The sequence below is a fragment of the Calypte anna genome, chromosome 7, assembly GCF_003957555.1.
Source record: "Calypte anna isolate BGI_N300 chromosome 7, bCalAnn1_v1.p, whole genome shotgun sequence".
NCBI classification, from domain to species: Eukaryota; Metazoa; Chordata; class Aves; order Apodiformes; family Trochilidae; genus Calypte; species Calypte anna.
Genome location: NC_044253.1, coordinates 10,920,390 through 10,947,676, shown reverse-complemented (window position 1 = coordinate 10,947,676; position 27,287 = coordinate 10,920,390). Strand labels below are relative to the sequence as shown.

Here is a 27,287-nt window from a genome sequence, read left to right as displayed (position 1 = left end):
CTTGTAGCACATACTTTGCCAAGTGCATTCTGAATGTTCTCTTTCCCTCACACCTTCATCATCATAAGTATAATCTTTATTTTTCATCACTAAACCATTATTATCTTTGATATTTGATCATGTTTCTATCTTTCGTATCGCAGTGATCTTTTCTGCTTTTTGAGTCACAAACAAAAATATGAAGGTCTGAAGTCCATCCAAGCCAGCACACAGACTTGCTCTGATTTCAGTGAGTTTTGTATCAAACTCTAAATTCAACAGTGAGCAGCCTCCTACCAGTTTTGCACTTCTACATTTCCCCTCTCTTCTGTCCTCAGTGCTTAGGAAATGTCTTCAAATGCTTCAGAATTTCTTGTGAATTTCACTGCATCATTTCTTGGAGATTATGCAGGGCAGATTATGTTAGAGGTTTAAGATACCCACTTTTATTTGTTGAGCACTAAGTGTCAGAAAATATAACTCCCCAAGGTATATAATGTTATGTAACAGAGAAGGCAGTTCACACAGTAACTTCTTGTTGGAAGGGGAGATAGAGAGGAGAAGAAAGGAAGCTTTCTCTCTGTCTCTAGTCCACGTATAGAAGTATTTCTTGTCTGACAGAGCTGTTACACTGTTCCAGGACCTGGTTTATCAGAGACCTAAGTGATCCCAAAGAGGGCAGGTAGAGGTAAAATGCATCAAGACTAAGTTAGGTTTAACTTTCTAACTGCAGTCCATAAAACTATCAAGCATCTGAAGTACTGATTGCCTTTTCACTGGAAAGTAAACAGTGTGAATGGTGATGTTAAGAAGTTCTTGGGGCTGGACTATCCCCAAAACACAGACTGGCCTTGGTTTGCATGACCAAGGAGCACCACATCACTGAGTGACTGAGAGGTGCCAAGGGCTGTCACTAATGGATGCCCTGCTTGTACTTCCAAACTGGCAGAGACTTTTCTAAATGATCTTAACCTCAAATGGGCTCTGCAGTTCACCCCATGGAAAGTGTTACCAGTGTTTAATTTGCATCTCATCAGCGCTTATCAAAAGGGTGCTTGCATCTGTCAAAAAATAACTCAACCTATCAATCCAGCAAAGGATTAAAAACAAAACAAAACAAAAAACCTAATATAAGAAAAGATCAATTAATGAATTTAAGTTGCGTCTCAAAGAAGACACTGCAGGAATGTGGGAATCCTCCTCCCATTTTAAACAAACTTTAAAAGGTGACACTTAATAGAGTCTTTACACTTACTTTGGATTATGTGTCACTGTCATCATTATCCCTGGGTGTTAAGTGCCAAGCACCAGGGGGGTCTCTCCACCCCAGCAGCTGGGAGATGGGCTACTGTTCTTACCTGACATTGTCATGCTTCTGGATGTAGATCTTATGAAACATCATATCTTCTTGTTTGGCATTAATGTCAGCTTTCATCTCCATGGCAACATGTCGAGGAAGAACAGAGAGCAGGAGACGCTCCTGTGGAGTCAGACAGATGAACCAATTAAAACACCTGCTGCCCAGTTAACAAACACACTTTGTTCCTTACTGGGGAGAAATGAGTCATCAGTTTGGTGAGAGATGAGTACAACCAAAAGAAACGGTCTCCATAAACCCATCAGCTGATCCCCTAACAAGTCATATGCAATTCTGTCCTAGCACCACAATAAGAGTTCAACGATTTTAGAAGAAAAAGTTTAGTTTTTCATCCCAGCTGCACTGGGCTTGTGATTTATGGTTGCTAATTCTTGCAAATGAAGGAGACATGCAACTCTAAAAGCACCCGTGCATTGTTCTTGGAAGGACTCTGACAAATAACCCTGTCTGACTGTGCACACCGTCTCTCCTCACCACCATGAAGTCCTCTTCCACATAGTGCCAAATTCTTTCCTTTCCTATCTAATCATCTAAGTACATTCCTGCAACAGCACAAACCTGTTCTTAGCAGCTAAAAAGTCAATAGGAATGTCCTGATAGAACCAGCATGAAAAGTTAGCCCAGCTATACAGTGCAGTTATTACACTTTGAGACTTCAACCTGCTAATATACATGATTGCATTAAGACCTTTAAACCTACTCACTCACCTACAAGAGTGTTTAAAATAAACACCTCCATTAGCAACAAGTCATGGCCCTCCACCCTCACATGGTACTTTTATTTATTGATAATACTTTTAGTGTGATTTCCATAACATTATTTTACAGCTGCATATAGTTTTGCATGCAAGGCAAAAATTAGTTACATGACTAAACGATGACTTTCTGGTAATTTTCCTAAAACCTCACTCAAAAGCCTGTGCTTGTTATTATTATAAATTTGGTGGTAATTTCATGCTGAAGCTATAGAACTTAAATCTGCAGGTAATAATGTTCCCCAAGGATGTATTTGTGTATTTCAGGGATCACACCTGAGAAGTTCTACCTCGATCTTTTTATTCCCACTCACACCCTTCATGGTTCAAAGTTTTTGCTATGGTTGATGAAGGTGGAGAGCATCACCTCTGGGGTAACCACAGCTCCACTGTGGTCCAGCCTGCAAGCAGTGCTCTGGAATAGCTGAAGAATCTGTAAAACTTTTGTCTCTCTCATCTTTATTATTTTTCTTTACTCACAGTGAGCAAAGGGAAGAAAAGAGCCTTCCTTCTGGACAAGATAGACACAATATGGCATAAATGGAGGTCTCTAACCTTACCTAACAGCTCACTAATTCTCCACACCACAGGGAAGAGTAGGGCTCAAACACAGACCTGACTCAGAGGGACCATCAATCCTGTACTAAACCTCTTGTGTCACTAAATGTCTTGCCCATACAAAGTTATAGACACATTTTCTACTCCCTCATTTCTAGTTTTAACTGGAAGCTGTCCATTTATTCCTTCTTCGAAGGAGATAGAAGAACTCTGGAGGAAGCAGATGAAGATAAACTCACTGGAAATGTGCTCAGCACTGCCTGGGATTTCCTTGTTTTTTTCCCCTTCAGTGGGTACCTTAAAGAGACTGATGCTTGCCTCTGGTCCCTGAAGGGGTAATAATAACACAGAAGATGGGTTGGAGGCATTTCTATCTCCTCTGCTCAAACCTGCAGCAGTCCTGACAAGATACTTGCTTTTTACAGTTCTCTCACCTTCACTAGCATACTGTGGGTGCTAACAGTCACAGAGCCATTTTTTTTTTCTTTTAAAAAAAGACCATAACTCATGTTAATGCCCTCAGGCTCCTGTCAACTATTAGTCTACTCCTTGAGCACAAAAGCACAACATATTTGTATGCTTTCCAGAGTAACTGGTGTATGTGCTGCTGTCATTTGCATATTATAATAGGCATCCTTGAATGTGTGAAAGCTGCTATTTTACGTGTGATTTTACACATCCTCTAAATAACTCAGTGCTTAATGGGAAGTCCAGGGGCACCCACGAGTTTGGAACTCTCCCTGTAGGCGCACAAGTGTGGAGGGATGTTTTTTTAAATTTGCTTGCAAAATAGGAACATGTTTAGGGGACTGAGTTTCTCTTACTAGTACTCCAAGAGATTTTCTGATAGATTTCTGCATAACATTTGCTTGAGAGCCCCTGCCCCTACTCTTCCTGACATCATAGGCATTTGCCAGATTAAATCACTGATATTGTCAAGATACTTGGTATCTCCAGCAGATGAGCTAATACCACTTTAAACAATCACCAACTGGGGAGTTAGACTGACCGATCAAGTGAAACAAATTCATGTAGCACAACATTCCTTCAGGTAGGGAGATGAGCCATATTACAGAGTTTACCATTATATTTAATCTGTTTCTTGCGAGCATCACAATCACAGAAAATAACCTCTAAAGCTAACAGGAGCAGGCCGTAACAAGTGCCTTTATGAAGCACAAACAATGCTAAAGGGCCTCCAAAACAAGAAAGTCACTATGTTTTATTTCAAATGGAACACAAAAACTAAAGTCTCCACTAGAGTACAATTTTTTTTTTTTTGCTCTAATGACTGGCTAGCACTGCAGCCCTCACTATAAAATCACTTCTTATGCACCAGAGAGGTGACTGCTATAAGCATAACAAGGTAACAGTCTGACTTGATAAAAAAGCAAGAGCAAATTCATATATAATTCTCCTTTCAAAATAAGATGCAAGTATAGTTCCACTGAATTATACATTAAACAAATGCATTCTGAGGAGCATTAGTCTCTAGAATAGGCACAGATGAAAAAATACAATCAGATCTACTCTGTTTACATATATACCCATAGATACAGATATATGCGGGCACACATCCCTACAACAACTCTGTACTATCCATTTGTCCTCAGGTTTTATGGCACTTATTCTTTACCACAAGTCCGGAGACAAGAAAGGAAGGAGAGAAAAACATTTCAGAGACAAAAGACAAGCAGCACTAGAAGTAAACTGTGCAGTCCTGAAACCCCACCTCCTATTCAAATCCCAAGTATCTGCTTACTACATGTTGTGGAGAATATCTGTTTTGTCATCTAAGAGTATTTTATTCTGGGCAAGTAACAGTGATTGCTGTTATGGCTCTGCCCTAGGATATTTCAAATAATGAAATGACAAGAAGTCTCTCTGCATTTGACACTACATTTTTATTCACTTGATGATTTTAGGTGCTGGTAGATGCTTAACAGAGGAAAATACACCTTCCTTTCCTGGAGATAATCTGCCTGCCTTTAATATAGAACAACACTCAGAAGCATCATCAGACATCTGGAAACAGGCAAGCAAAGAACAGTGCTGGGCTATGCAGTTGTGTTTCCCTCCAACAGTTTGGAGACTGCCTCTCCCACATATGGGCTGACCTACTCTTATTCGTGCCTGCTGTCACCTCAGGAGTATTGTGATGCATTATGCATAGGGATGCCTCTGAACTGAACCTGGAGATCAATGTCAGTGCTGGCTGTAGCAGCAAATAAGCTTATTAGGAGCTCCCAGGACACACAGTTACTGCTGGGAAATGCTGGATACTTCTAAGTGACTGTCTCTGACCCATGTTTTTTTGATGTCCTGGCTTTTTTCTCTCCAGGGGGCAGAAAAAGGCATTAAGCTAGGGACTTTTGCAGGCTTTTTTCACTAACTGCTTCCAACACAGAAGCTACTAAATCCAGAACAGCACAAAATAAATCCCAAAGCCAGAATGGCACAAGCATTTGAGCCATCCTGCTGAGGCAGTCTCTCAGCAGGGAGGCCAGAGTAATCAATAAGTAAAACAGGGTATTCTCTTGGCTCAGTCCTTTCCTCTATTTCAAGGTGTGGAAGGAGAAGCAGCTGCTGGCTTCATCTTTCCAAGTCTACATTTATTGCAAAGGAAAAAGTAGCCTTGAGTATGAATCTTTTTTTTTTTTTTACTTATACTAATAAAATAAAGCACGTGTGTACATCATTTCACAGTAAGGGTTAAACAGTAAGTGTGTCAGTACCTCATGAAACACTGCCAAAAGGCAAATCCATAGATGCATATGTGCTGAGACATGAGGGAAAATTAAGCCACAGAGATACAAAGACACCCCAGTTGATTCACTCCCCTGACCTCTTCCCTAAACCCACAACCAAGCTCCCAGGTATCTCCCTACAAGAGTGGAAGTCCTGTTTCATGATTCATTTCAAACTGGACTGGACAGACCAGATGTACTGCAAGGCAAAAGTATGTGTTAGCAGGGAATAGTCAAACTGCCCTAAGAGATCTTTCATATCTAATTGTGTGGACACAAGGGATTTGTTGCAAGAGAACCCATGGGCGAGCAGATACATTTGGTATCCTTGGTGACTAGGCTGCATACTGCCAGCAACAGGTTTTTTATAGCAAAATCCCATCAAAGTCAGTGATGAATCTTACTTTTTGAACAAACAATTCACCTATAAGGTATACAGAGGTGTGCAAACAGGTAGGAAGCTTTGGGAAAGGTGGGAAGAGGACCCTCTTTGGAGGTATCAAGGGATAGTATGTCCTGTGGCCCAATTTTTACCTTTCACTCTGAATCCTGCCTTAGAGATACCTGTTGTCAGTGGCTTTGCTGGCAAACACACCACATTTTGACCTTATGAAGAGTGTCAATCTGAAGCTTGTATGTTGCATTGGCATTCAACAGTTAGCTTGAATGATGGGTGCAAAAAAAATATGTACTCTCCACATCCTGTGCAATTTTAATCCACAGAGCATAGACCACAGGGTTTGTTGATGTGTGCAGAGAAATCCATCAGGATACTGGGGAAGAAATACTCCCTTGAGTTTTCTTTCAAACCTTTAAAACTCCTGCCCTCTACTATCAGCCTATTCTTGTTTGATTAGTCAAGAAGAAAGAGGTTTGCAAATCCCATTCTATAGGAACAATTTTGCATGCTAATTCTGCTTCAGCAATTTCATTTTTTTTGTTTCCCACTATTGGTCTTACCTGCTGCTGGTTTTCCCTCTGAGAATGCAGCCTGGCTTGTATACATTCCCTAGTTTCCTGGAAAGCCTGTCTTTGGGACACCTCTGCTGGGTAGTGGGTACACACACCTACAATGTTTGTGCAGGAGAAGATGAGAACATTGGAGACCAGCTGCAACAAAAGAAAAAAAAAAAAAAAAAAGAAAGAGAAAAATACTTGGTTATGATTTGGAAAACTGCCATCAGTAACAAAGCACCAGCCAGAACCCAGCCCCTTCCACAGCTCCTTAATCCAAACCATGCTTAAACCTCAAGCTCTTAATTCCAGTGTATTTTACCTCTCCAGTCTTTAAAATATAAAATTTCCATATATGGCCTTACATACACTTACTTAACACTGTGTATTACTTCACTGGTAAAAAATACAGTTCCACTGGTAATTCTGTAATCTTGCTTTTGGTAATCCAGTAGTTTGGAACTAATGTGACAAAGAAATCTATCTAAAAACGCAGCATTGCTCTGTCAGCTAAGACTCAGGCAGACAGCTATACACAAACATTTTCTTGTTTGTGCACCTACATTTCTGGCCAGAAAATGTACCAAAGATAAATGGAAGCATTGTTTTGACAAAATGCTTAAAACACTGAGAGGAAAATATTGGTATTCACGAAGCTTAAGATCAACTGAATAGTTTTTAAAAATCAGTTTCCAATTTAAAGATTTATGTTACTAGATAGAAAAAAAGTTCTTTACATTTCCGTGAACATGACTACAGAAAGAGCTGGTAAGTTGGCAACATATTTGGACTGGACGAGCACAATGGAAAAACCACATTGCTCTTCTGCTTCCACGTGGTTATGTTTTGTAAGGAAGCTGCCACACAACTTTTGCTGCAGAAGTGTTGCAATCTTTTATTATCCAACTACTTTTTAATGAAAAGGGGAGGAGGGGAGAGAATCCATGCTCAATGGTGTCATTCAGTTCATGCAAAATGTTCAGAACTGCTCCTGATGGTATCAGGTAAACATTCCCCTGGGCAGAGGTCAGTCCCAGTGTAACTTTCTGAGAGTTGCACAAATTTGAAACACCTCTCATCTCTTCTACTGGGAAAGAATATCAGACCTGCAAGATTCTTAAAAATAGGGATCTTGGGTCTTTTCCCTAATGAATCCAAAAATACCCTTTGCCTTTATTACTTTTTTACTGCGGAATACGAAAAGTGATTTCCAGAACAGCCCATTCATTGAAACTATGGGGTCAGGCTCTGAAGGGCAGGAGGGGTGCAGGGCACCCCTCAAGCTGTGAACCCACAGAGGTGATCAGGACTCCCCAGATCAGCTTGGTCACCGTGCAGGAGAGAGGAGCTGCTCTCATGTCAAACACAGACCCAACATCCTGAAGCTTAACAACCTCTCCAAGAAATCCCACTGGGATTACTCTAACTCTTTAACTACATCCATACAATAAGGATAGCAACAATTACTTTTTTAACATCTCTGGCCTTGAAACAGGATTTAAGCAGGAAAAAAGATCATCCTTCAGCTCAAAATAAGCAATACCTTAAGCTACAGCCAGCTGATGGACTTCTCTCTGTGGATGGCAGCCAGTAGATGGCAACACTCCAGCTTCCCAAGCTGCTGCATCAGTGCTGCATTTTGGGCCATGTCCCTGCTGTGAGTTCCCACGCTTATACATCATGCTACAGGACAATGGCCTGCAGGTTATAGATACCTACTGGTATTGGCATCAGTGCCAGCTATATGTACTTACAGATAACTGGTTTCCAAGGAGGAAACTATCACCAGCCTCTACAGATTGCTCCTTCCACCTTAAGAGTCCACACTTCACATGGAGATTCTGCTATTGAAGGTGCAGGTCATACACAAAACTATGAAATAAGCCCTGATCCCAGACTCCCACGTTCCCTTCACAATTACATTCTCACTCAGCTCTTTCTAAAGCTGTCTGGATCCTGCCAGATCCAAGGCCCTCCATCTCCCCCCTCAAGGAGATCACACACCAGACAACTTACACAGATCCTGCCCAGCTACCCTAGTCCACTGCTGCATCCAACAGGTATTCTATAGCATTCTTTTGCTGATAATCATAATTTTTAGGATGAAAATCCTGTTGTAGTATTTAAAAAACCCACTAGAACTTACTGTAATGAAGACATAACTTAAAAACTGAATAGAAATTGTTTTTTCCTAGCCATTACTCTTATTCCTGCTCCATGGTGCACTGACTGTGACAAAAACACTGTTGTCATGATGATACTTTGAACATCCAAGCTGTATAGTTAAAGGTATATGATTCATCGAGACCAACATTGTCAAAGGAGAGTGCAAATAACCTCATCAGACTAGACATTATTGATAATGTTTGTGGATCACAAAGCCATTTTAGCTTTCTTCACTCACTGATGTCATTTTACACAAACCCAAGGGACTTAGAACAGTGATTTACAAGACAGACTCAGATGACCAAGCTTCACCAAGTAGAAGCAAAAATTATATTGTAATGTAGTTTTTAAATAGAAGGGGACAGACATCTGTATTTATTTTTGTTAAGCATAAGCTCATTTAATTCAGAGTGTTGCATCTTTGCAACACCCTGAAACATAAGGAGAGAAATTACAGTGTGATGTTGAAAGTATCAAAGATTGCAGGGCTTTAAAACTGAAGCTCATACTATTTGCAGTAACACGTGACCAAGAGCATTTTTTTCAGTATCTGTTCACAATAATTTTCTACACAGGTGTTTTAAAACATATTAAAGAAAAAAAAAGCTCTTTAATCTCACTATTTTTTTTCACAGTCCTCTCTCTTAACAAAATAAATTTATATCCTGGTTGCCAAAGAGTACTACTTGCTTATCAAGCTTCCTTGCCATTTTGCTATGGTAACCAGCTTCAGTCCCAAGAGGAAAGAGATGATGTAGATATTAAAAAACTGATTCCCTAAGCTCCATGGCCTGAAAAGTAAAAACATTATTATGGCAACTATTTCAGACAATCTGTGCTTGAAGAGCTGTTCAAGGTAATGGGAAAATATAGTTGTCTATTTTGTAGTTGATTTCCTTCCCCTGCCTAGCTAGAGATTTAGACTAAGAATCAAAGGCTAATAGAATGGTATGGGTTGGAAGAAACATTAAAGATCATCTAGTTCCAACTCCCCTGCCATGGGTAGGGACACCTCACACCAGGCCAGGTTGCTCCCAGCACCTTCCAACCTGACCTTGAACACTTCAGGAATGGGACATCCACATTTTCCCGAGACAACTGGTGCCAGTGTCTCAGCATGCTCATACATCAAATTTCTTCTACATATTAAATCTAAATTCACACTCTTCCAGCTCAAAATCATTAACCCTTGTCCTACCACTACATGCCTTCAGCTTTTCTATAGGACCCCTTCAGGTACTCAAAGGCCACTATAAGGTCTCCTTGGAGCTCTGTTTTCTCCAAGGTGAGCAAGCCCAACTCTCTCAGCCTGTCTTCACAGGAGAGATGCTACAGCCCTCTGATCATCTTCGTGGCCCTCCTCTGGACCTGCTCCAACTACTTCATGTCCTTACTGTGCTGGAGGTCCCAGAACTGGACACAATACTCCAGGTGAGGTCTCACAACAGCAGAACAGAGGGACAGAATCATCTCCCTCGACCTGCTGGCAGACCAGGATGTTGTTGGCTTTCTGGGCTACAAGCACACATTGTTGGCTCATGTTGAATTTTTAATCAGTCAACATCTCCAAGTCCTTTTTTCAGGACTGCTCTCAATCCATTCTGTCCAGTCTGCAGTTGTACTTGGAATTCCTTCAACTCAAGTGAAGGACCTTGACCTTGTGGATCTTCACATGGTTTGCATGGGTCCACCTCTAAAGCCTGTCAAGGTGCCTCTGGATGGCATCCCCTTCTGATTTTGGAAGTTAATAAAAGAGTATTTCACTTACATATACTATTTCACATTTCACATACATATAACTCCTAGCTAAGCTATTAAACCTGCCTGCAGTATTGCCATGTTTGTGTATTTCATAAAATGTTTCCCCTCACAGCATCTGTATATGGCAGAGTTCTTTAAAGGTAATTCAATACCAAAGGAAAAGCTATGTACTATGAGGGGTTTTCAAAACCCACTGTGACTTCTTAGTTCCACTGAAATAATAAATCACTCAATGTCAGACAACAAAGCAGACCAAACAGTTTCTAGTCACTCTGATTTCATCACAGAGCACTGAGATGCTTTTGTTGAATCTCTCAGAGGAAACGGTTTTCAGTATTTTTTCCCTTGATGACTGAAGGAAAAAAAGAAGAGACAGAAACACTTTAGTTCCACGTGTTCTAGGAGTTATGAAAACCTGGTATTACAAAATCAAACTCGAGAGCTAAATTTGGCCTGATGCTATTGTTACAAAATTGATGTTTGGGCATTTCAAGCCAGGCTCAGGAAGCATTGATGGATACTTGATGGCTTGATAACCAGGACAGAGCCTCCAGATCCATCAAAAGCAGTAAAAGTATCAGCTTCCATCAGTATTGCTACACTTCTACCTGCTGTGTTTCTATTTGATTATTCCTCAAACACCAGATGCTATTCAATATGTAATTAAGAGACAATATTCTTAGTAGGGACAGCGTTGAGATAAATTTTGTTAGCTATCTATCTCTGCCAGAGCAAACAAGGCTGACTACTGACATGGGAAGGTGGCTCATATTCCTTGGAATATCACTGCTTATAATGAAAATCACAGCTTCTGATTTTGCTAAGTTACTCTGCTTTGCTGCACATCTCTTGCCAAATCTCAGGTATATTTCTGCCGTGAGATCACAGCACTAATCTGTTCCCTGATAGTTTCCAACACCACTAGGCAGTATAATTTTTTCTATTTGTTCTTCATTTAAATCAAAATATTGTTTTCATATTTTCATAAAGTCCCATTTTGAAAACAGCTACATATTACACTTCTACTTTGGGGTAGTAAAACTGTCACAAAGAGAAGCAAAGCACGTATATGGAGAGTAAAAAGTAAGAACAAAAATATGATAGAGTACAAAAGCTCTGACCCAGACATTTCTATAGCACTTATGCAGACAATTGTGAGTTGGAAGTATGGATAAATTCTAAAGAGTGTTGGTTTTTAAACACTTTCCCTGAACAGCAATTGACCCCTTATTGCCTCTTTATATACTACTATCTAATAAAAAAAATGGAGCAGCTACAGAGCCAAAGACATAATGAAAATTAAAACGAAAACCAGTATCAGATGGCTCCTAGATCAAATTACTCATATATTTGTGCTGTATATACATCATCTTTGATTTCCCAGACCTACAACTAGCAAAGTACTGACATAGGGAAAACATGTAGATTATGCTAGAAAGATAATTAACCAGTTAAAGTCCTGTGGTGTTATCCCAGTTTTCTTTGCCAGTAAAGAACAGGATAAGTACTAGTGGGAAAACTAGGAGTAGCTTTTTCCTTCAAATGTGACAAGTACTTTTACTGAGTACTTGAAATAACTGCAACAAAAGATTACATCAATACGCCAGAGTCAAAGAACAAATTTTCTGAAGTTGTTATATGGTGCCTTCATTCTGTGTTCTGCTGCCTCTGTGCAGCAACCACTTACTTGGATCTCAAGCAGAAGATAACTGCTTACAGACACTGCCTCCCAAGGACTTCCTCAAGTGCACTTGATGCACACGAGTAGTGCTATCAATGCCAGCTCTGAAAATGCAAATGCTTTGCTAAATCGTAGTATAAAATAACCATCCCAAAGCAGAAGAATTTATTAGAGAGTGATGCTCTACAGTAAATCTCTTCAGCTGAAGTTGAGAAAAAAGATTTCATTGAAGAAATTTCTGAAACTTTTTTGCATATTCTGTCTATTTGGGAAGCCTCCAAGGAAAGAGAAGCTGCCTACTTCAGTTGTTCAACTAAATTCTATGTTTAAGGTAAAGTTGCTTGCTGAGAATGAAGCAGTGGTGTTTTGGCTGGAAACACTAGAAGAACCCTTATGCCACTTGTGAATGTCTCTGTTCGAGAATTACAGTCAGTAAAAACATTATACTGAAGCCATCCACTCTGTGAATTTCTGAGACCAATACACATTTCCAGCCCCAGTACATGTTGATGTCTTATCTAAGATGCTCTATTCTTCCAGAGGAAAGCCACTAAAGTATTTTGCCCCACTTATGTTAATTGTTTATTCAAAATAATTTTTAAAAAATCTAATTTACTTGCTAAATATATAGTTGCATATAGAGACATAATATAAACCACCCCTGAACCAGAGTAAAAAATTAAGATTCCTATATTTTTCAACTCTTCCAGTTGTTTCAGGGGGCATCAAAATTCTGCTTTCTTAATTTTAGTGCCTCACACCTTGTTCCATACAGCATTTTAATTCTTTGACTGCTGCAATTGCAAACCTTCCACACATTCTTTCCCACAGATATTCTTATTGTCATGCAGCACACAGCATTTATGATTTGGGATTTTTTTTTTATAGTTAAAACCTTTAAAGACCCATTTTATTAAAGAACAAAACATTACCAATATAGATGTATTTTAAGTAAACATTTCAAGAGGAAAAATTGCAACATCAAATTGATAAATTCTACTTCCCCATTCCTGTTTTATTAATTAATTTTTCTGCTGCCGTTTTAGTGGGAACCTAATTTCTCTGGTTACTAAGCAATAAGGTAAAGAAGAGGAAAATATGCTCTCCTGAACAAACTTTGGTGTAACACTGGGTAAAAGTATTTCTGTGTCTAAATTTTCATGTAATTCTCTCATGATCCCAGTGAAGCATCCTCAGCACAGTGGCACAGACTGGTGGGACAAAGTGCTGCCCTTAGCTAGCAATAAAACTGTCAGGAAGGAGACTCCTGGGTCCTATTGCCTATCCTCACTGAATCTTCATGGTAACCAAGTTTCTGTGCAACTTCACACTTAATATACTTTATGAGCTATTAATCAGCACTGGATTTCATGCAAGGAACCTTGATGGTAAACTGGATGAAGCAACCTGACAGCCCATGGCTAAGCAGGCGAGACAGCCACGTGGGAAGCTGCTATTTGAGGGAAAACATTCAGTAGTTCTTGGATGCAAGAGTGAGACCCACTGAATCAGGGACATTTCCTCTTTCCCCTGCTAGCAAGTCAAGCCTTGCTTCATTATTTAAATTGTAACCTTGTAAGTCTTTGCAAGCAGGCTGTCTCCTTAAGAGATGCTCCTGAAGCCTTAAGAGATGGCACACCCAGCCAGATGCCACTCCTCATCACGTACATAGCAGCACAGAGAGCTGAGCAAAAGTCACAAACCTGCTGTGGCAGCCTCCAGGAGGACCAACATGCAAGAAGTGGAGGACTGGGATTGCCAAAGCTCTCAAGAGTAATACTGTATGGTAGGTTAGAGGGTGCATGGTCCACTGCCAACTCTTCAGCTCACTTAGCCTGTCCCTAGGGCAAATGCACGTGTAACATGAGTGAATTCATCCCCCTGGCAGTGCATTTATTTCTGTTCCATACAGGTATCTATGTGTCCAAGACTTCAGGAACCAAATGCAATCTTTCTGAAGCAAAAGGTCTCCAAACAGGACTTCAAACATCAGGTCCATCTCTTTCAGGTCATGAAAATGGATGAAAGCTCCCAGTCATTCTGTGACTCACACCTGTCATTTGGTAAATCTTCATGCACAAACTTTGTCAAGGTAATTCCAGCAACTACAAAATTTGCCCAGGTCCATGATAGCTTAGGCAATTTAGGCAATGACTTTAGTTAAGAAAGTTAAGCAAAGCTCTGATATTGCACCAAAATCAGTTGTTCTGAAATGACTGTGAGCACATTGGACTTTGGCTTGTGTTCATGGCAGTGCCACCTGCCTGTGTGCTCCTAGGGCAGGAGGAGCTGTTCAGAAAAGAAGACACAGTAGGTTTTATCTTAAAAGGTGTTAATAGAAAACACTGTCATTCAATAGGAGTTAGGTTAAAAAGCCTGATCAGTCTTCCAAGGTTCTCCTCAATGCCTCTGAAGCTAAAGGAAGCTGTAACTAATGAGGAGAAATGTGTTTGACTCATTTTTATATCCTCTTTCCTTTATATCCTTTTCCTTCTTCCCTAACTCAGCAAGCTAATACATGTGCTGATTTGACCCACGATTGGAGCAAGATTTGTTTACTCTGCTTTTCTTTTGTTTCTGTTTTTGGGCTTGGACCAGGTTATGCCTGACAGCCAGTGTTTACCTACATGATCTCAGCAGAAGAGATCCCTGCATCCCATTCTCCACTATCCCAGTTTGTCACAGTCACCTCCATGGCTGCCACTACCTGTGTCTTCTCCACCCTCCTGGGATGGGGTGTTCTGCCTTTCCCAACATCCCACACGCTGCCAGCAAACACACTTTACAAAAAAGTACATTCCCAAGACCTGTGATTGCTTTCAACAGCTATGAGAAAAAATATCCACACTAAAAAAGCAAAATTATGAAGGTCAACATCCTTCTGCTTCTCCCTCATCACAGTGCACCCTAATCTTTAGGGTTTCTGGGAATATTTCTGGAAGCTCAGATACAGGCTGTGCAACACTCCTTATCTTCCACAGTCATTAAGCACAGGCATCACCACCAGGTCACTGGAAAAACAAAAATATTTCTCTAGTTATATGAAAGCCTTGTTTATCTAGAAAAAATAAAGTTCTCCAATTGCTCAGCAGGCAGAAATAAGTGCCCTAAATATGCTCCGTAAGATATAAAAATTGTTATTTCCCAAGCATTTAGAATGTGTGTTTTTGGGAGGTGGTAAGATAGGTTGGTTTTTATTTGTTTGTGCAGGAAGATTTGTAGAATTGGAGAGAATGGAATACAGATGGAGTTTTTGGTTTGATTTAAAGACCTCCTTTCTTCTTCTGTTGCTGGATTTCAAATCAAGCCAGCACAGCTTGACCACAAGCTATGCTCCTTCCTATTAACATCCCTAACCCAACATGTATTTTTAATAAACAAAATTTACCAAGCACCACCAGCCAAGTTTGAACTCTTGAACTGGAGCAGTGGCTTCTACCAGATGAGGTGATGGAGTTGCATTCATAGCACAGACTGTATTCAGCCACCACTAATACACAAGTCAATCTATAAAGGATCTGAGCGGATCACAACTGAATATTTTCCTTTAAAAGCTGATGTGTGGATTTGCTAGCTATTACAGTAAACAATGCTTGCTTCTGAAGGTGAGAGGCTGCATAGAAGGTTTGAGATTTGTTATCATGTTTTATGGTCTGTCTGCTTGAGAAGCTGAGCACACTGGTATTTCAACAGTTTTGGTTTCAACGACAAAAAAACCTATCAGGAGGTAAATTCCCAATCAAATTTTAACAGAGCAAAACAGTTTGAAAGCACATCCCTTGGCCTTCAGTTTCATCATACTGAATTTCAAAGGCCTACAGTAATACAATAAATATTTTCTAGAGAAGCTCCAAGACTCTTCAGAATAGTTTTTATAAAGACAAGTGTAAGACAACCTAATGACAATGGTTATGAATTATTCTGTTTATAATACATACTACACAAGGCAATTTAGCCTGCCTTTCTTTCATTATATACAACTCCTCTTCCCCTTGCCTTTGGAGCTGCATTACTTCACTCTTCATATCTTTGATTCCACAATCCTTATACCATAATTCTCATTACTATCCACCCTTGGCCTTTTTTCTCAGTTCCCCAGTCTTCTCCACAAATGCAGAGTTTCACGATTCCAGGATCAAAGCAAAGAAACATTTTTAAATTAGCAAAGATGAACCTCACTCTTTTCTGATAGCTCAAACAATTTGTTCAGTCTGCTACTAAGTGAGTTGTCACAGGCTATGTTATGGGGCACAATTTTAATTGCTTTGCAGCATCTGAAGGAAAAAAATTCAAGACATGGTTTCGAGTTATATGTATTGAAAATACTATCCAAATCCATATCATAAGACTGAATAATTAATTTCTGTAAGCATGATGAAATAGGAGGAAGGTATATTCTTGAATCAAGGCATGCTACAGTCAAAGGTAACTTTTGCTACAGTCAAAGGTAACTTTTGCTAGGATATTAAACCTGCTTTTTCTTGCTGACAAATGTATAAGATGAATATAAGGTGATATAAGATGGAAATAATGGTGTTGTGATACTGTAAAAATTAAAATGTTTAACAGAAACAACCAAATCAACCTCACTTTGATGGATATGCACAGTTTGGAAGAGTCTTTGAACACTGAAAATTGAAATAAGCTGGGTCTGATGTGAATTGGGAAGGATATAAAGAAAATAAATCCAAATTTCTGTAGCTAGTGGAAAATTTTGAGTCTGTAAATGAGCATGTACTTTTATTTTCCCAAAGATCGTTACCAGAGATTATGCAGCTGAATAGGTTTTCTGAGGTGAACTTAAAATAGATCTAATATCTTAGTATCTCCCCCAAGGGGATACTGTAGACCACAGAGTTGGACTTCTGAAAACAGTGAAATACAAATATTTAAAGTAACCAAATCTGAGGAAGACAGAAAGAAAGAAAGAAGAAGTACTTATTTTAAGAATTTTTTGTAATATGACAAGACAGAAAAGGACGTAAGAAACCTCTAAGGACTATGTAGTTCATTCCCCACTTGACTGTTAAAAAATTGTCATATCCAAAAATTGATACAACATTTACATTGAAGTTTAAAGGGCATTGGATAGCAGTACTTGCTTTTTACATATATTATATACAGTATTTCTCTTAATATATCTCAAAGAGACACTTACTTTTCCTGGAGTGGACAATATTGATCATAAAAAAATTAGCTTGCAATCTACTTGCCCTGCCACCAGCATCTGTTGCATTGCTGCTTAAATATTTAGTCAGAGCATTAGATTTTTCATTTCCTGTAATACAGTAGCTGTGCACTTGGGCCTTGCTTAGTAAGCCTTTCATAAACCAGGACTTGTATTATGTGGAGATATATCAGTACGCTTCAAAACAAAATGACTTCATGAAAAATACTTCAAACATGGACAATACCTGGGTAAAAAATTGCTTAAAAAGGAAAAACATAGCTGAGAATGGCATTGCTATCCACTGAAATCCAGGTACAGTTATTGCCTTTACATCTGGGAAATGGAAGCCACATAAAAACAAATACAGACTTTATCAAGAAGTAATAATAATTAAAAAATGGTACAGAGTAGTGTAAAATCTTTGAAATCAGAGATTGGTTCTCTGGCATGTTATCATAATGTGATAGCATTTGTTGGTCTAAATCCAATAGGGAGTTCCTAAGCCCCTTGATAGGATAAAGATACTGGATCCAATTCTCAAATCTTACTGGTTTAAATCTATCAACTTAAGACAGATATAATGAGAGAACATTTATAATTCTATTTCTAAGATCTTATCTCATCAAGCACTTATTACTTTACAATAATCACTCAAAAGCAAATATGAGAGATCCCTACAGAGGCAAAGCAGGTGGTCCTTGACAGATAGCAGTGATAACTGACACATCATCCATCCCAAGGGTTCTACTATGCATCCTGCTGCAGAGCTGGTAAAATAACCCTAAACAGAGGAAAAAGTGAAAGCATGTTGGAAGTCATAATTCCAGATAAGCAATGCACATCCAGGAGAATACAGAAACAGAACAGACTAAAATAAAGTAATTAAATGGGCCTTTTCTGCTTTTGAGTTCTTTCATCCATTGAGGTCCCCAAGACAGTCTTTCAAGAAGACTCTTTTGAACACAAGTTCTTTTTTGAGAACATCGAATACCTTTCCTAAATAAATATTACAAAAGTTTCTCAAAATGGTTCCATCAGAAGTTCCAGAAAATAGATATCTAACTCTTAAAAGACAAACATCAAAATACACTGTATTTTGACTTCGATGTATCTTATTTGCTAATGAGTAAAAAATATTCCAAGCCCCATTCCCCTTTAAGAAACTATTTCAGATCCATGTAGCAAATATCAACTGATAAAAACAACTATTCTGACCCTAGCCATTGAAATAATTCCAGGAGTCACACAGGCATCATGAAGAGTATTGACCATAGTTAATTGTTTCTAATACTTCGTTATTACCAGAATGCTGGCAGAAATTTCTCTCAGGTATTTATCTCTCAGCTTGTTTTTTTCATTCATGTTTAACTGAAAAGTTCACAATGGCTATGCAGTTTTGGGGGAAAAAAAAAGGAAAAAAAAAAAAAAAAGAAAAGAAGAAAGAAAGAAAAAAAGAAAAAAAAGAAAAGAGACAGAAGGGAGAGTGTGGTGGAACCTCAGAAGCAGAAGTCCAAACCAAATGGGACAGAAGAGGGAAACAGATGGAGCAGCAGAGATTAGAACAGAGGGCCAGTACTAGTAGGTTATGGTGTTATGGACAGAGAAGGGAAGACATCTGCATTTTCTCTGCAACGATAACACATTTCCTTTTTTATAGAGCCTGAAATCAAAAATTTTCCCTCCCTCCCTATTTTTTCTGCTTAAGAATTAGCTTCTGCTCAATAATAAACTATGTGTAGTTCCTTCATCTGGAAGGTCTGCAAAGAACCTGTTGTTCCTACATGTTGTTAGCAGAAAATATAAATATTAAACACTGTGTTTGTCCTGGGACTGTCTTGCAGAAGGGAACTGAACTGAGGCTGCATTGGCCATCCAAATGCTAAATAATGTTCATTAGCGCACAGGCAATTTTCTGTCATTTTCTAACAAGGCTCAGGAGGCAATGTGTCACATTTCCTAGCATGAGTACCCAACTTCACAGATTCAGTTTGCCCTTACAGCACCACTTTCACAGTGTAATATTGCTATATCTGATTATCAGCACTGAACACATCAGAGAGAACTATCACACAAATGGCTGTTTAATTAGTTCAGAGCAAGCTGTGCTCTTTCCAAAGAGAAAGTAGTTGGAAAATCTGTACCAACTTTTAGTGGACTTTCGATATGTATTCAACAAGTGAATATCCAAGACTTGGACTCCATGGTGTGCATTTATCTTACCCACCACTTCCTATCAATACAGACAGGGCAGATGCTAGCATTCAACTATGTACACATCAGGTCTTACAACAGAAATGAAAATTCTAGAAGGTATCTAGCCACAAGAGTTAAGGAAGGGAACTGGAGTCTGAAACCAATAGAAACAAGAAAATAATGTTGGGTGACTACTCATGCCTTTCTTTAATTCAAGGAATGTGAACAAGGTAATTTTGTGGGAGAGGGGAAGGGTAGAGAAAGAAAAATATTACGAGTACATTGCCCTAAGTCCACCATCCTGTCACAAAAGCTGCCAGAAGTGGAAATCGATGTAGCTGAAACTGATAGTAAAGAAACCTGGTTGATCACGAAGTGTCTTTGAATGCATGGCTTCTCAGCTCTGCTCTGGCTTCTCATTTTGAGTGCCAGCATCAGCTCCAGCATCAGAGGAACAAGAGATGCATCTGGCAGTACCACCACCTGGTTTAGGGAGGAAAAGGTCATTCCTTGGTCTGAATGCAGATAGAAAGTGTACTCAAGTACACTGATTTTTAAGGCATCTGCAAGCAATCAAAGATCCCTGACACTGAAAGCTGTCATATTAATAGCAGGTGCAATTCCCTCAGGGGAGGTGAATAACCCTAGGTAATGCAATCCTAATTTTTCCCTGGCTCTGCAAAGCTGCCTCAGACCAACTACAGTTAAATTCACCCAACAGGTGTTCAGTCAAGCCCCCTTTTAGCAACTCTGTCTGTAACACAGCTGTTTCAAAGAGCCAACACACATTTCTTCATGCTATCTTAAGATTCAAAAGATATGTAGTCTACATCTCTGCTTACCGAAATGTGTAAGATTTCTGTTTTTGTCTTCCAGTGTTCCCTGACACAGCTTATACACCAGTAAGGATGAGACAATTAAACACCTTTGGTCCTGCTAAGCTGTTTCCGGTTTCACCGAGCCCAACTTTGGAATAGCTGGATATAGGATACACACGGGAAGCAGAGCAAGGAGAGGGGCAATGTGGAAACTTACCTTATTCATGAGAAAGGTTCAGGCAAGCGGACAGTGGTCCCAGAGTACCACCTTTATCTCTGTTCTCAATATATACCATGGACATGTCTATAATATGTCCTTTCTACTCCCTCAAGGAAAAGGATTAATTCTTATTTGAGACACTGGTCAGGACAACAAGACTACTCTGTCAGGCCTTCTCAAAACAGGGGAAAGAACCTCCACCACTGAGCAGTTCATAATTAAGAGATGTGTTGCCAGTATGTGCTATCATTTTCCCCACAGTATGGTTGCTATATGGGTCTTCAGAGAAACAACAAGTATTTGATTAATTCTCTCTCTACCTTTTACTTCATGTAGTCAAGCAGACTGTGGTTAAAACAAAAAATTGACACCATCACAAGTACTTTATTAACACATAAAAGAACTTATTTAATAATTTAACCTATCACCACTAATTTTTACAACTATCATGAGAATTCTTATCTTTCAAAGAAACTATTATGTTTCTGAATAATTTTTTTCATATAGTCTCATGCCTCTGATCTATAAGCCCCAACTACACTGTTTTCTGCCTACTTGTGCATGATTCTAGTCTTTCTCAATTTGGCAAGGCATACAGAAAATGGAGTTAGAGTCCATACTCTAGGATTGCAATTTAGCCAATTTTTCTAGCATTTCTAGGAGACTTTCTATTCCCTAGATATCATTAGACCAGGTCCTCTTCCATTTTTATTTTGGTAAACCAATCCTTCCCTTCTGTCATTTGGCTCTTACCTCCCTTTCCTGCTGTATTATACAACCCACTTTTAACTGCCATGCAACACTTGATTTAAAAACATCTCTGCATTTTCAAGGTATGCACACTGGAAATATGCTCCAAATCTTGTGCTGCAGGACTCAGTCACTAATCCATTTAAGCATCATGAAGTGACAGAAAAGTCAAATACAAATTCAAGCACGAGATAAAAAACCTGTTCTTTTTTCTCCTAGCCCCAGAGGGAGATCAATTTTTGGCATTTGTGCCCACACACTCCAAGATTTTCAGGTGTATAGCTGTCATCAGTTCATTAAGATGTCTTGATGATGTGGTTTTAGGAGCTGAAACTTTGTATAAAAAGTTCAGTTTTTAAAAGCAGTTAATGAGCTGCTCCTACAGTAAAGTATATTCTTTGGGTACCCAGAGTCAAATATAATTCATGTACTTTTCTAAATTTCAGAAAAAAATCTAAGTTCTTCTTCCCCTGCATGTTCTGGCCGAGCAGTATCCTGAGTTTGGGTGAAAAGAGACACTGAGATGTATTAGCAAACACAGTGAGGGTCACTGTTCAGAAGTGGAGAGGCTGTTGATTTTATTTCCCACTGGAATCTACTGGGAATAAATGAACTACAGGATTCCAGAAGAACAGCTTGTTCTCCAGGTTTCACTCTGTTCAAACAGGAAAAACAGAAGTTATTAAAATACATACACAGAGCACAAGGACTGAAAACAGGCTGCAAGGTCTCTTGCTCTCCAAATCAAAACCACAAATCCAGATGAGTGTTGGTCAAACAAACTGCCTTTTCTATTCTTATTGCTTTACTGCTTTTTAGTATTATCCTTATTATCAGAAGTGGCACATCAGTATTGCTGTCCATACTGCTCCCCCTTATCACAGTTTCAGAGACTGCTCATATCATGATCCTTTCCATTCACACCAAGTCCTATTAGTGGCTAATGACTAAATAAATAAGGGTGGCAGTTCCCTGCAAAGAGGCTCACTCTTTCAAACCAGCAAGCAAACCACCATGTACTGCTACCTCTGCTCAGCAGGCAAAACTCCAATCCTGATACTTCAGAGAAAGATACTTCAAGAATTCCAGCATTACACCACTCTATAACTAGAATAACCCACACAGTATTCCTCTAGAATCCCATGACTTCAGTAATGACTCTTCATCACAAAAAGTCTCTTGCTATCCAAAATGCAACATGTAAGTAGGTTGAAGAGAGAGCACTGATCTTAGGCAGCCTTCTTGGTATTTATCTACTCCAACCTCTCCCTTACCTCCAAACTCTAGATATACTTTCTGATTTTACCTGTAGAAAGGATAGAGTTAATTTTGTATCATCAGAAACTGCACTAACAAGTGTTATATGATTGCCTACTTAATCATTAACCTGCCAAATTCAGCATAATAAACCCTTCACCAGTTTAAAGAAATACAAAGGACTTGTCACAGGGAGAATTTTAAGAACACGACAGTCATTTATAAAATAAAAAAGTACCAATGCTACTTTCTACAGCTGGATCTGCAAGAAATAATATTCCACCCTCACACAGTAAAAGCAACTGCTTCTGCAAGAAGTTTTTTTCTTTGTTTAAATTTCTCAAAACTTTCTGATTTTTCAGTCTTGCAAAGAACTCATCTGAATCACAAAGTCACTTGAAGTGACACTTTAATGCTTTTCAGGAACCAGGCAATGGTCTGGTATCCATTAAGTTTATGATCTCCTTGACTTCTACAAGTCTATCACAACCTAATAAAACTATGTAAACAAGCATTATGGATGGAAGACTAACACTAATTTACCAGCCACATTATGCCAGCTCTAACACCAAACTTAGATTACCAGCAGAGCCTGCAGAGGCAGTGCACAGAGTATATTGCAGTCTAAGCTGTAAATAAGTTACTGCTGGCCAATATCCTAATACAGCATTCAAATGCAAGAGATAATTCCAAGCTCTCCACAAGAAGTAGGAGGATGGTATTCCAATCACAGTTTGTTCTCCTGAGTTTGGAAACATCTGCACTATGAAATAAAGGACCTTTCATAAGCAGTACCAAGTAAATTAACTTCTCCAAAGTGTGAAGAGAGCCACATAACAGAAATCCTTAAGTGGTATCACACTGACAAATTAGGGCTATAATTTTGTGGGAGGAATTTCAATGTAACTGTTTTTCCCTCCCTCAGTTTCTTTTGGTGGCTAGCTCCACTAGGTATAACTTTCCTAGAAAGAGGACCAGGAGGCCAGACAGGGGTTTCAGGCTTCTGGATCTCCCTGAACACTCATTTCAGCCAGGCAAACAATGCCTGTTCAACATAATCAGAACTGTGTTTTACTGATACCCTCTGCTGCCACAGGATTTAGCACTGCATTGCCTGATAGAAACTGTGAGGCTTGGGACCCTGCAGCAATGATGTTCTCAGTATCCCAAACACTGAGTTTTTCTCAAGACATCATGCCTGTCTGTACAGGCATGCACAGAAATGTACAGAGGGTGTTGAATGATGTCTCTGAAGGCTTCCTCTTCTCCCTGTTCTGAATAACTGATAAAGTTAGCCCTTTGGGTATTCACAGACAGGAGGGCTTCTGGCTATGCCCACTAAGTACATCCTTATAGAGCCAACAATTTCACCAGTCGAGTAAGTAGACAATACTTACAGTGGCTTTGCCTGATAGTAAGGGCTGAGGCTGTCCTTTATCACTCACTCATTTCTTCACTTGTAGTCCTGCTTGATTTATTTGTAGCAGCAATATGTTAATGTTATCTGACAGCTACTATTAAAGTGTCACAAGCACGTGCATGCAATAACACAGATGCTGCAGGGAATCTGCTGTGGGTCACTATCTTCACAGCAGAAGGGAGGGAAAATACCTTATAAACCAGAAATGTTCTATTGCTCTTATTCAGAGGGAAATCTGATAGACAGGAAAAAATACTAAAGAGGCTGTAAAAATGCAGAAGGCATGGCAACATCAGGGAGTGCAAAAAAAAGGACAATAAAAGGAAAGAAAAAAAAATTGCTGCTCAGTATTTATTGGTGTCTGTGCTACCAGTTCAGTGTAGTTTCCTAAAAAATCCGCCATGCAGGATGAATATATGGGTGGAAAGATGACTCCATTTTCTCACGTCAGAGTATCCTAAATCACTCTTACCAGGACATATAGGTGCAAGAGAATTTTTGAACAACAGTTAGGACAAGCCAAAAGGCTGATTCAAAACATATACCCATGAGACTTGTACCTGTGTCAGCAGTGGTTCCTGCAGAAGTGCAGCAGGGCAGGGAGCTAAGACCCTCTGGATAAACCTGAAACATGGTGCACTTCCCTTAGCCACCACCATCACTGTCCAAGCACCTTTTGCCTTGTCAGCAGGAAGGCTGATGCTCCCAGGATCAATGGGAAACAAGCTGTAACCTATTAACAGCATAATCTACTTTCTCTCCTTCCAAGGACAATATGTTTAAAAAAATGTGGGTCAGATTTGCACAAGTATTTAGGCCAGATGTGCAGATAAGCTGCTAAACTATTTACACATACATTAAATCACATTAAGTGCCTATCTGCACCTTTTTAAACCAGGCTTCTTTCCCTTTATCGGATTCATAGTAATTTAATAGGACCTGATTAGAAATTAAGGTCTACAGGGCCAATACATAAAGTTTACTTCAGTTCACTCCAAACCACAAGGCCAGCCACAAACTACTTGTTGCTGCGTGAGCAGAACCAGTGCATGCAAAGAGATGCCAGGCAAGTAAACCAGGAGGTCATGAGCCTTCTGTTACAGGGGACTCAAATCATAAATCCTGAGCTCTGTGGAGAAACAGAATATGAGGCTGCTGATGGGTACATTAGTGTGCTGCAGCCTGCTACACGTCAAGCTGTACTTTGGCTTTAAGTCACCCTGAGGGAAGAGAAGTAAAAACTAAAAACAAAGGCCAAATAAAACATGCTTTAATTTTCAGTCATTAAAACACCAGCTGCAAATGTAACTGAAGCATGTTTCTTTTTAAAGAAACAACACTACACTTTCTCCCTCCAGCCCTGTTGACTTCAAAGGCTTCGAAAGTAACTCAATGCCATGACTAGAGGCAAAGCTGCCATTAAGTGCCAACTCCTGCAGTCTCCGAGATTTTAAGGTCCCAAACTCTGTTTTGATTCTTTATCATCAAATGCATTAAAACAATAAAGATAAATAAAAGAAATAAGATAAGATGCAGTTTCTAACATGGCTATCGGAATGCCTGCACAGATGAGAAGAGCTGTGATGTGAGTAAATGCACAGAGTTCATGGTTGATAGACATAATCTTACAAATACTTCTAATAAACTCAAGTGAGGACCAGCTCTCCCCACACCTCATGGCTCACACCTCAAGGATTTCTTATGCTCCTATCCCCTCTTTTATTACAGCTTTATTACAGCTTTTATTACAGCTCATGCTACCACTGTTGATCAAATTCAGCACTTGCAGAAAAAAAGCCTGAACCCTCTTCTGAGGGGACTTCATCATGCACGTCACAATCCAGAGTTTAGGTCAGCAGAGCTCTAATCCACAGCCTAGCACATAGACTTCAGAAGAAACCTGAGTTTCTGCCTCCACAACACACACATAAATTTGGGAGCTTCCTGAACTCATCTGCAGACATTGGATGACTTGTCCTTGTCCCAAATTTAGTCTTATGAAACCCTTCCCTGACCTGGCAGCCACAGGCCTGGATCCAGGGGAGTTGGCAATTTTAGGAGACTTAAGGCAAGGGGAGACAAGGCACCCACCACACTGTGCCATGTCAGTACCGCCAGTCCTTTCCTCTTTGAAAAAGCAACCAGCTTTTGGGTGGGCAGTGCTGCACTCAGCCTGAGCACCGCAGGTACATCCATGTACTCAGCTACAGAACACTAACAGAGGCTACAGGAGTGGAAGACAGACAAAATAACACCGAAAAAGGGAGTGAACCCCATGGCTACCACATAGTCAGATGAAAGATTGATTCCTTGCTTACAGTGATAATGTTCTGGTACAGACTGCACATGAACAAGGCATTCCCGAGCTTTTAATTTATTATGGTGTTCCCAAGACGCACAAACATAAAAGTTCCTTTTCAGGCCCTCCTGTCCCTGTACTTAAAGATATGTAGCCACTCTGAACCTCCTTGGTGACTGCTGGGTCCTGTGCAGTGAAACATCAATCCAGACAACAACTCCTCCTTCTTTTCCAGTTCTCAGTCATACAGATGGGAACGTGGGGAGAGGAAAAAAAACATGGAACAAATGGCTCAGCTGACTCATGCCTTAAAAAGTGTCCATTTAAAATGACCAATTAATTATTCTTCAGGTCAAGCCAGAATGAGTACAAGTCTGCATACAGAAGTATCTTGCATTAATGCAGATGCTAATCACAAAAGTTTAACTTCAAGGGAAACACGCTCCAGGATGCTCACTGTTCCTGCCACAGGAATATCCAGGCATTTTGCAATCTTTCAGTTATGGTAATGGGGGTAAGTAGAGGACTGAGAGCAAACAAGCTTTAGGAACAAGGCTGTAATCCAAGCACACTTCTACATGCATCTACACTATTCTTTGGGCAAGAGCTGGAGAAATAAATTGGAGGAGTTAGGTGAGAGCAAAAATAAGAAATGCTTTTTATTTTTTTTTTTTTTTCAGCACAGAAGACTTCAGCCCCATTTCCACCTCTACAGCAGACCTACAGCTACTCACTTAATATCATTTGCCAGAACTTGGTTGTGGATTATTTTCACTTCACATCCCTTCTCATATTTAATCAGGCTGCTCAGAGAACAGTTTGTGATTTCTTACTATGCAGCCTCACAGCATCTAGCACAATGTGGCTCCAGCCCTGGTCCTAGGAAGAACAGCTTAATAACAATTTATTAAAAACAGCATGGCCCACCAGTGGCAGCACAGGAAAGCTGGAGTAAGGCACAGAATACTGAGTGCACTTTTTATTATTTAACCCTGCAGTCCTTTCCCTTGGGCGAAGGCTATCTTAGTGCCTTCGATGGGAGTTTGGTCAGAATAAACCATTCATTTTTAAGAAAATAAATCAATACACTTGCAGCAACATAAACAACAGTTTTTTCTTAACACGTGGAAGATCTCAAGACCCACTCTACTGCTCCAAACCTTGATCAGCTTGCTGAGTCA

At 39.7% G+C, this 27,287-nt stretch overlaps 1 protein-coding gene across 2 annotated transcripts in view; it reads right to left on the bottom strand.

Moving 5' to 3' along the window:
- The window catches only part of ADCY5 (adenylate cyclase 5), a 198,751-nt gene that overhangs the window by 78,184 nt on the left and 93,280 nt on the right, over positions 1–27,287 (bottom strand). For both annotated transcript variants that reach the window (XM_030454039.1, XM_030454040.1), the window contains exons 2-3: positions 6,378–6,527; positions 1,338–1,459 (exon numbers count right to left, since the gene is read on the bottom strand). In XM_030454039.1, the coding sequence (XP_030309899.1) occupies positions 1,338–1,459; positions 6,378–6,527 (272 nt within the window). The remainder of the gene's footprint in view (positions 1–1,337; positions 1,460–6,377; positions 6,528–27,287) is intronic.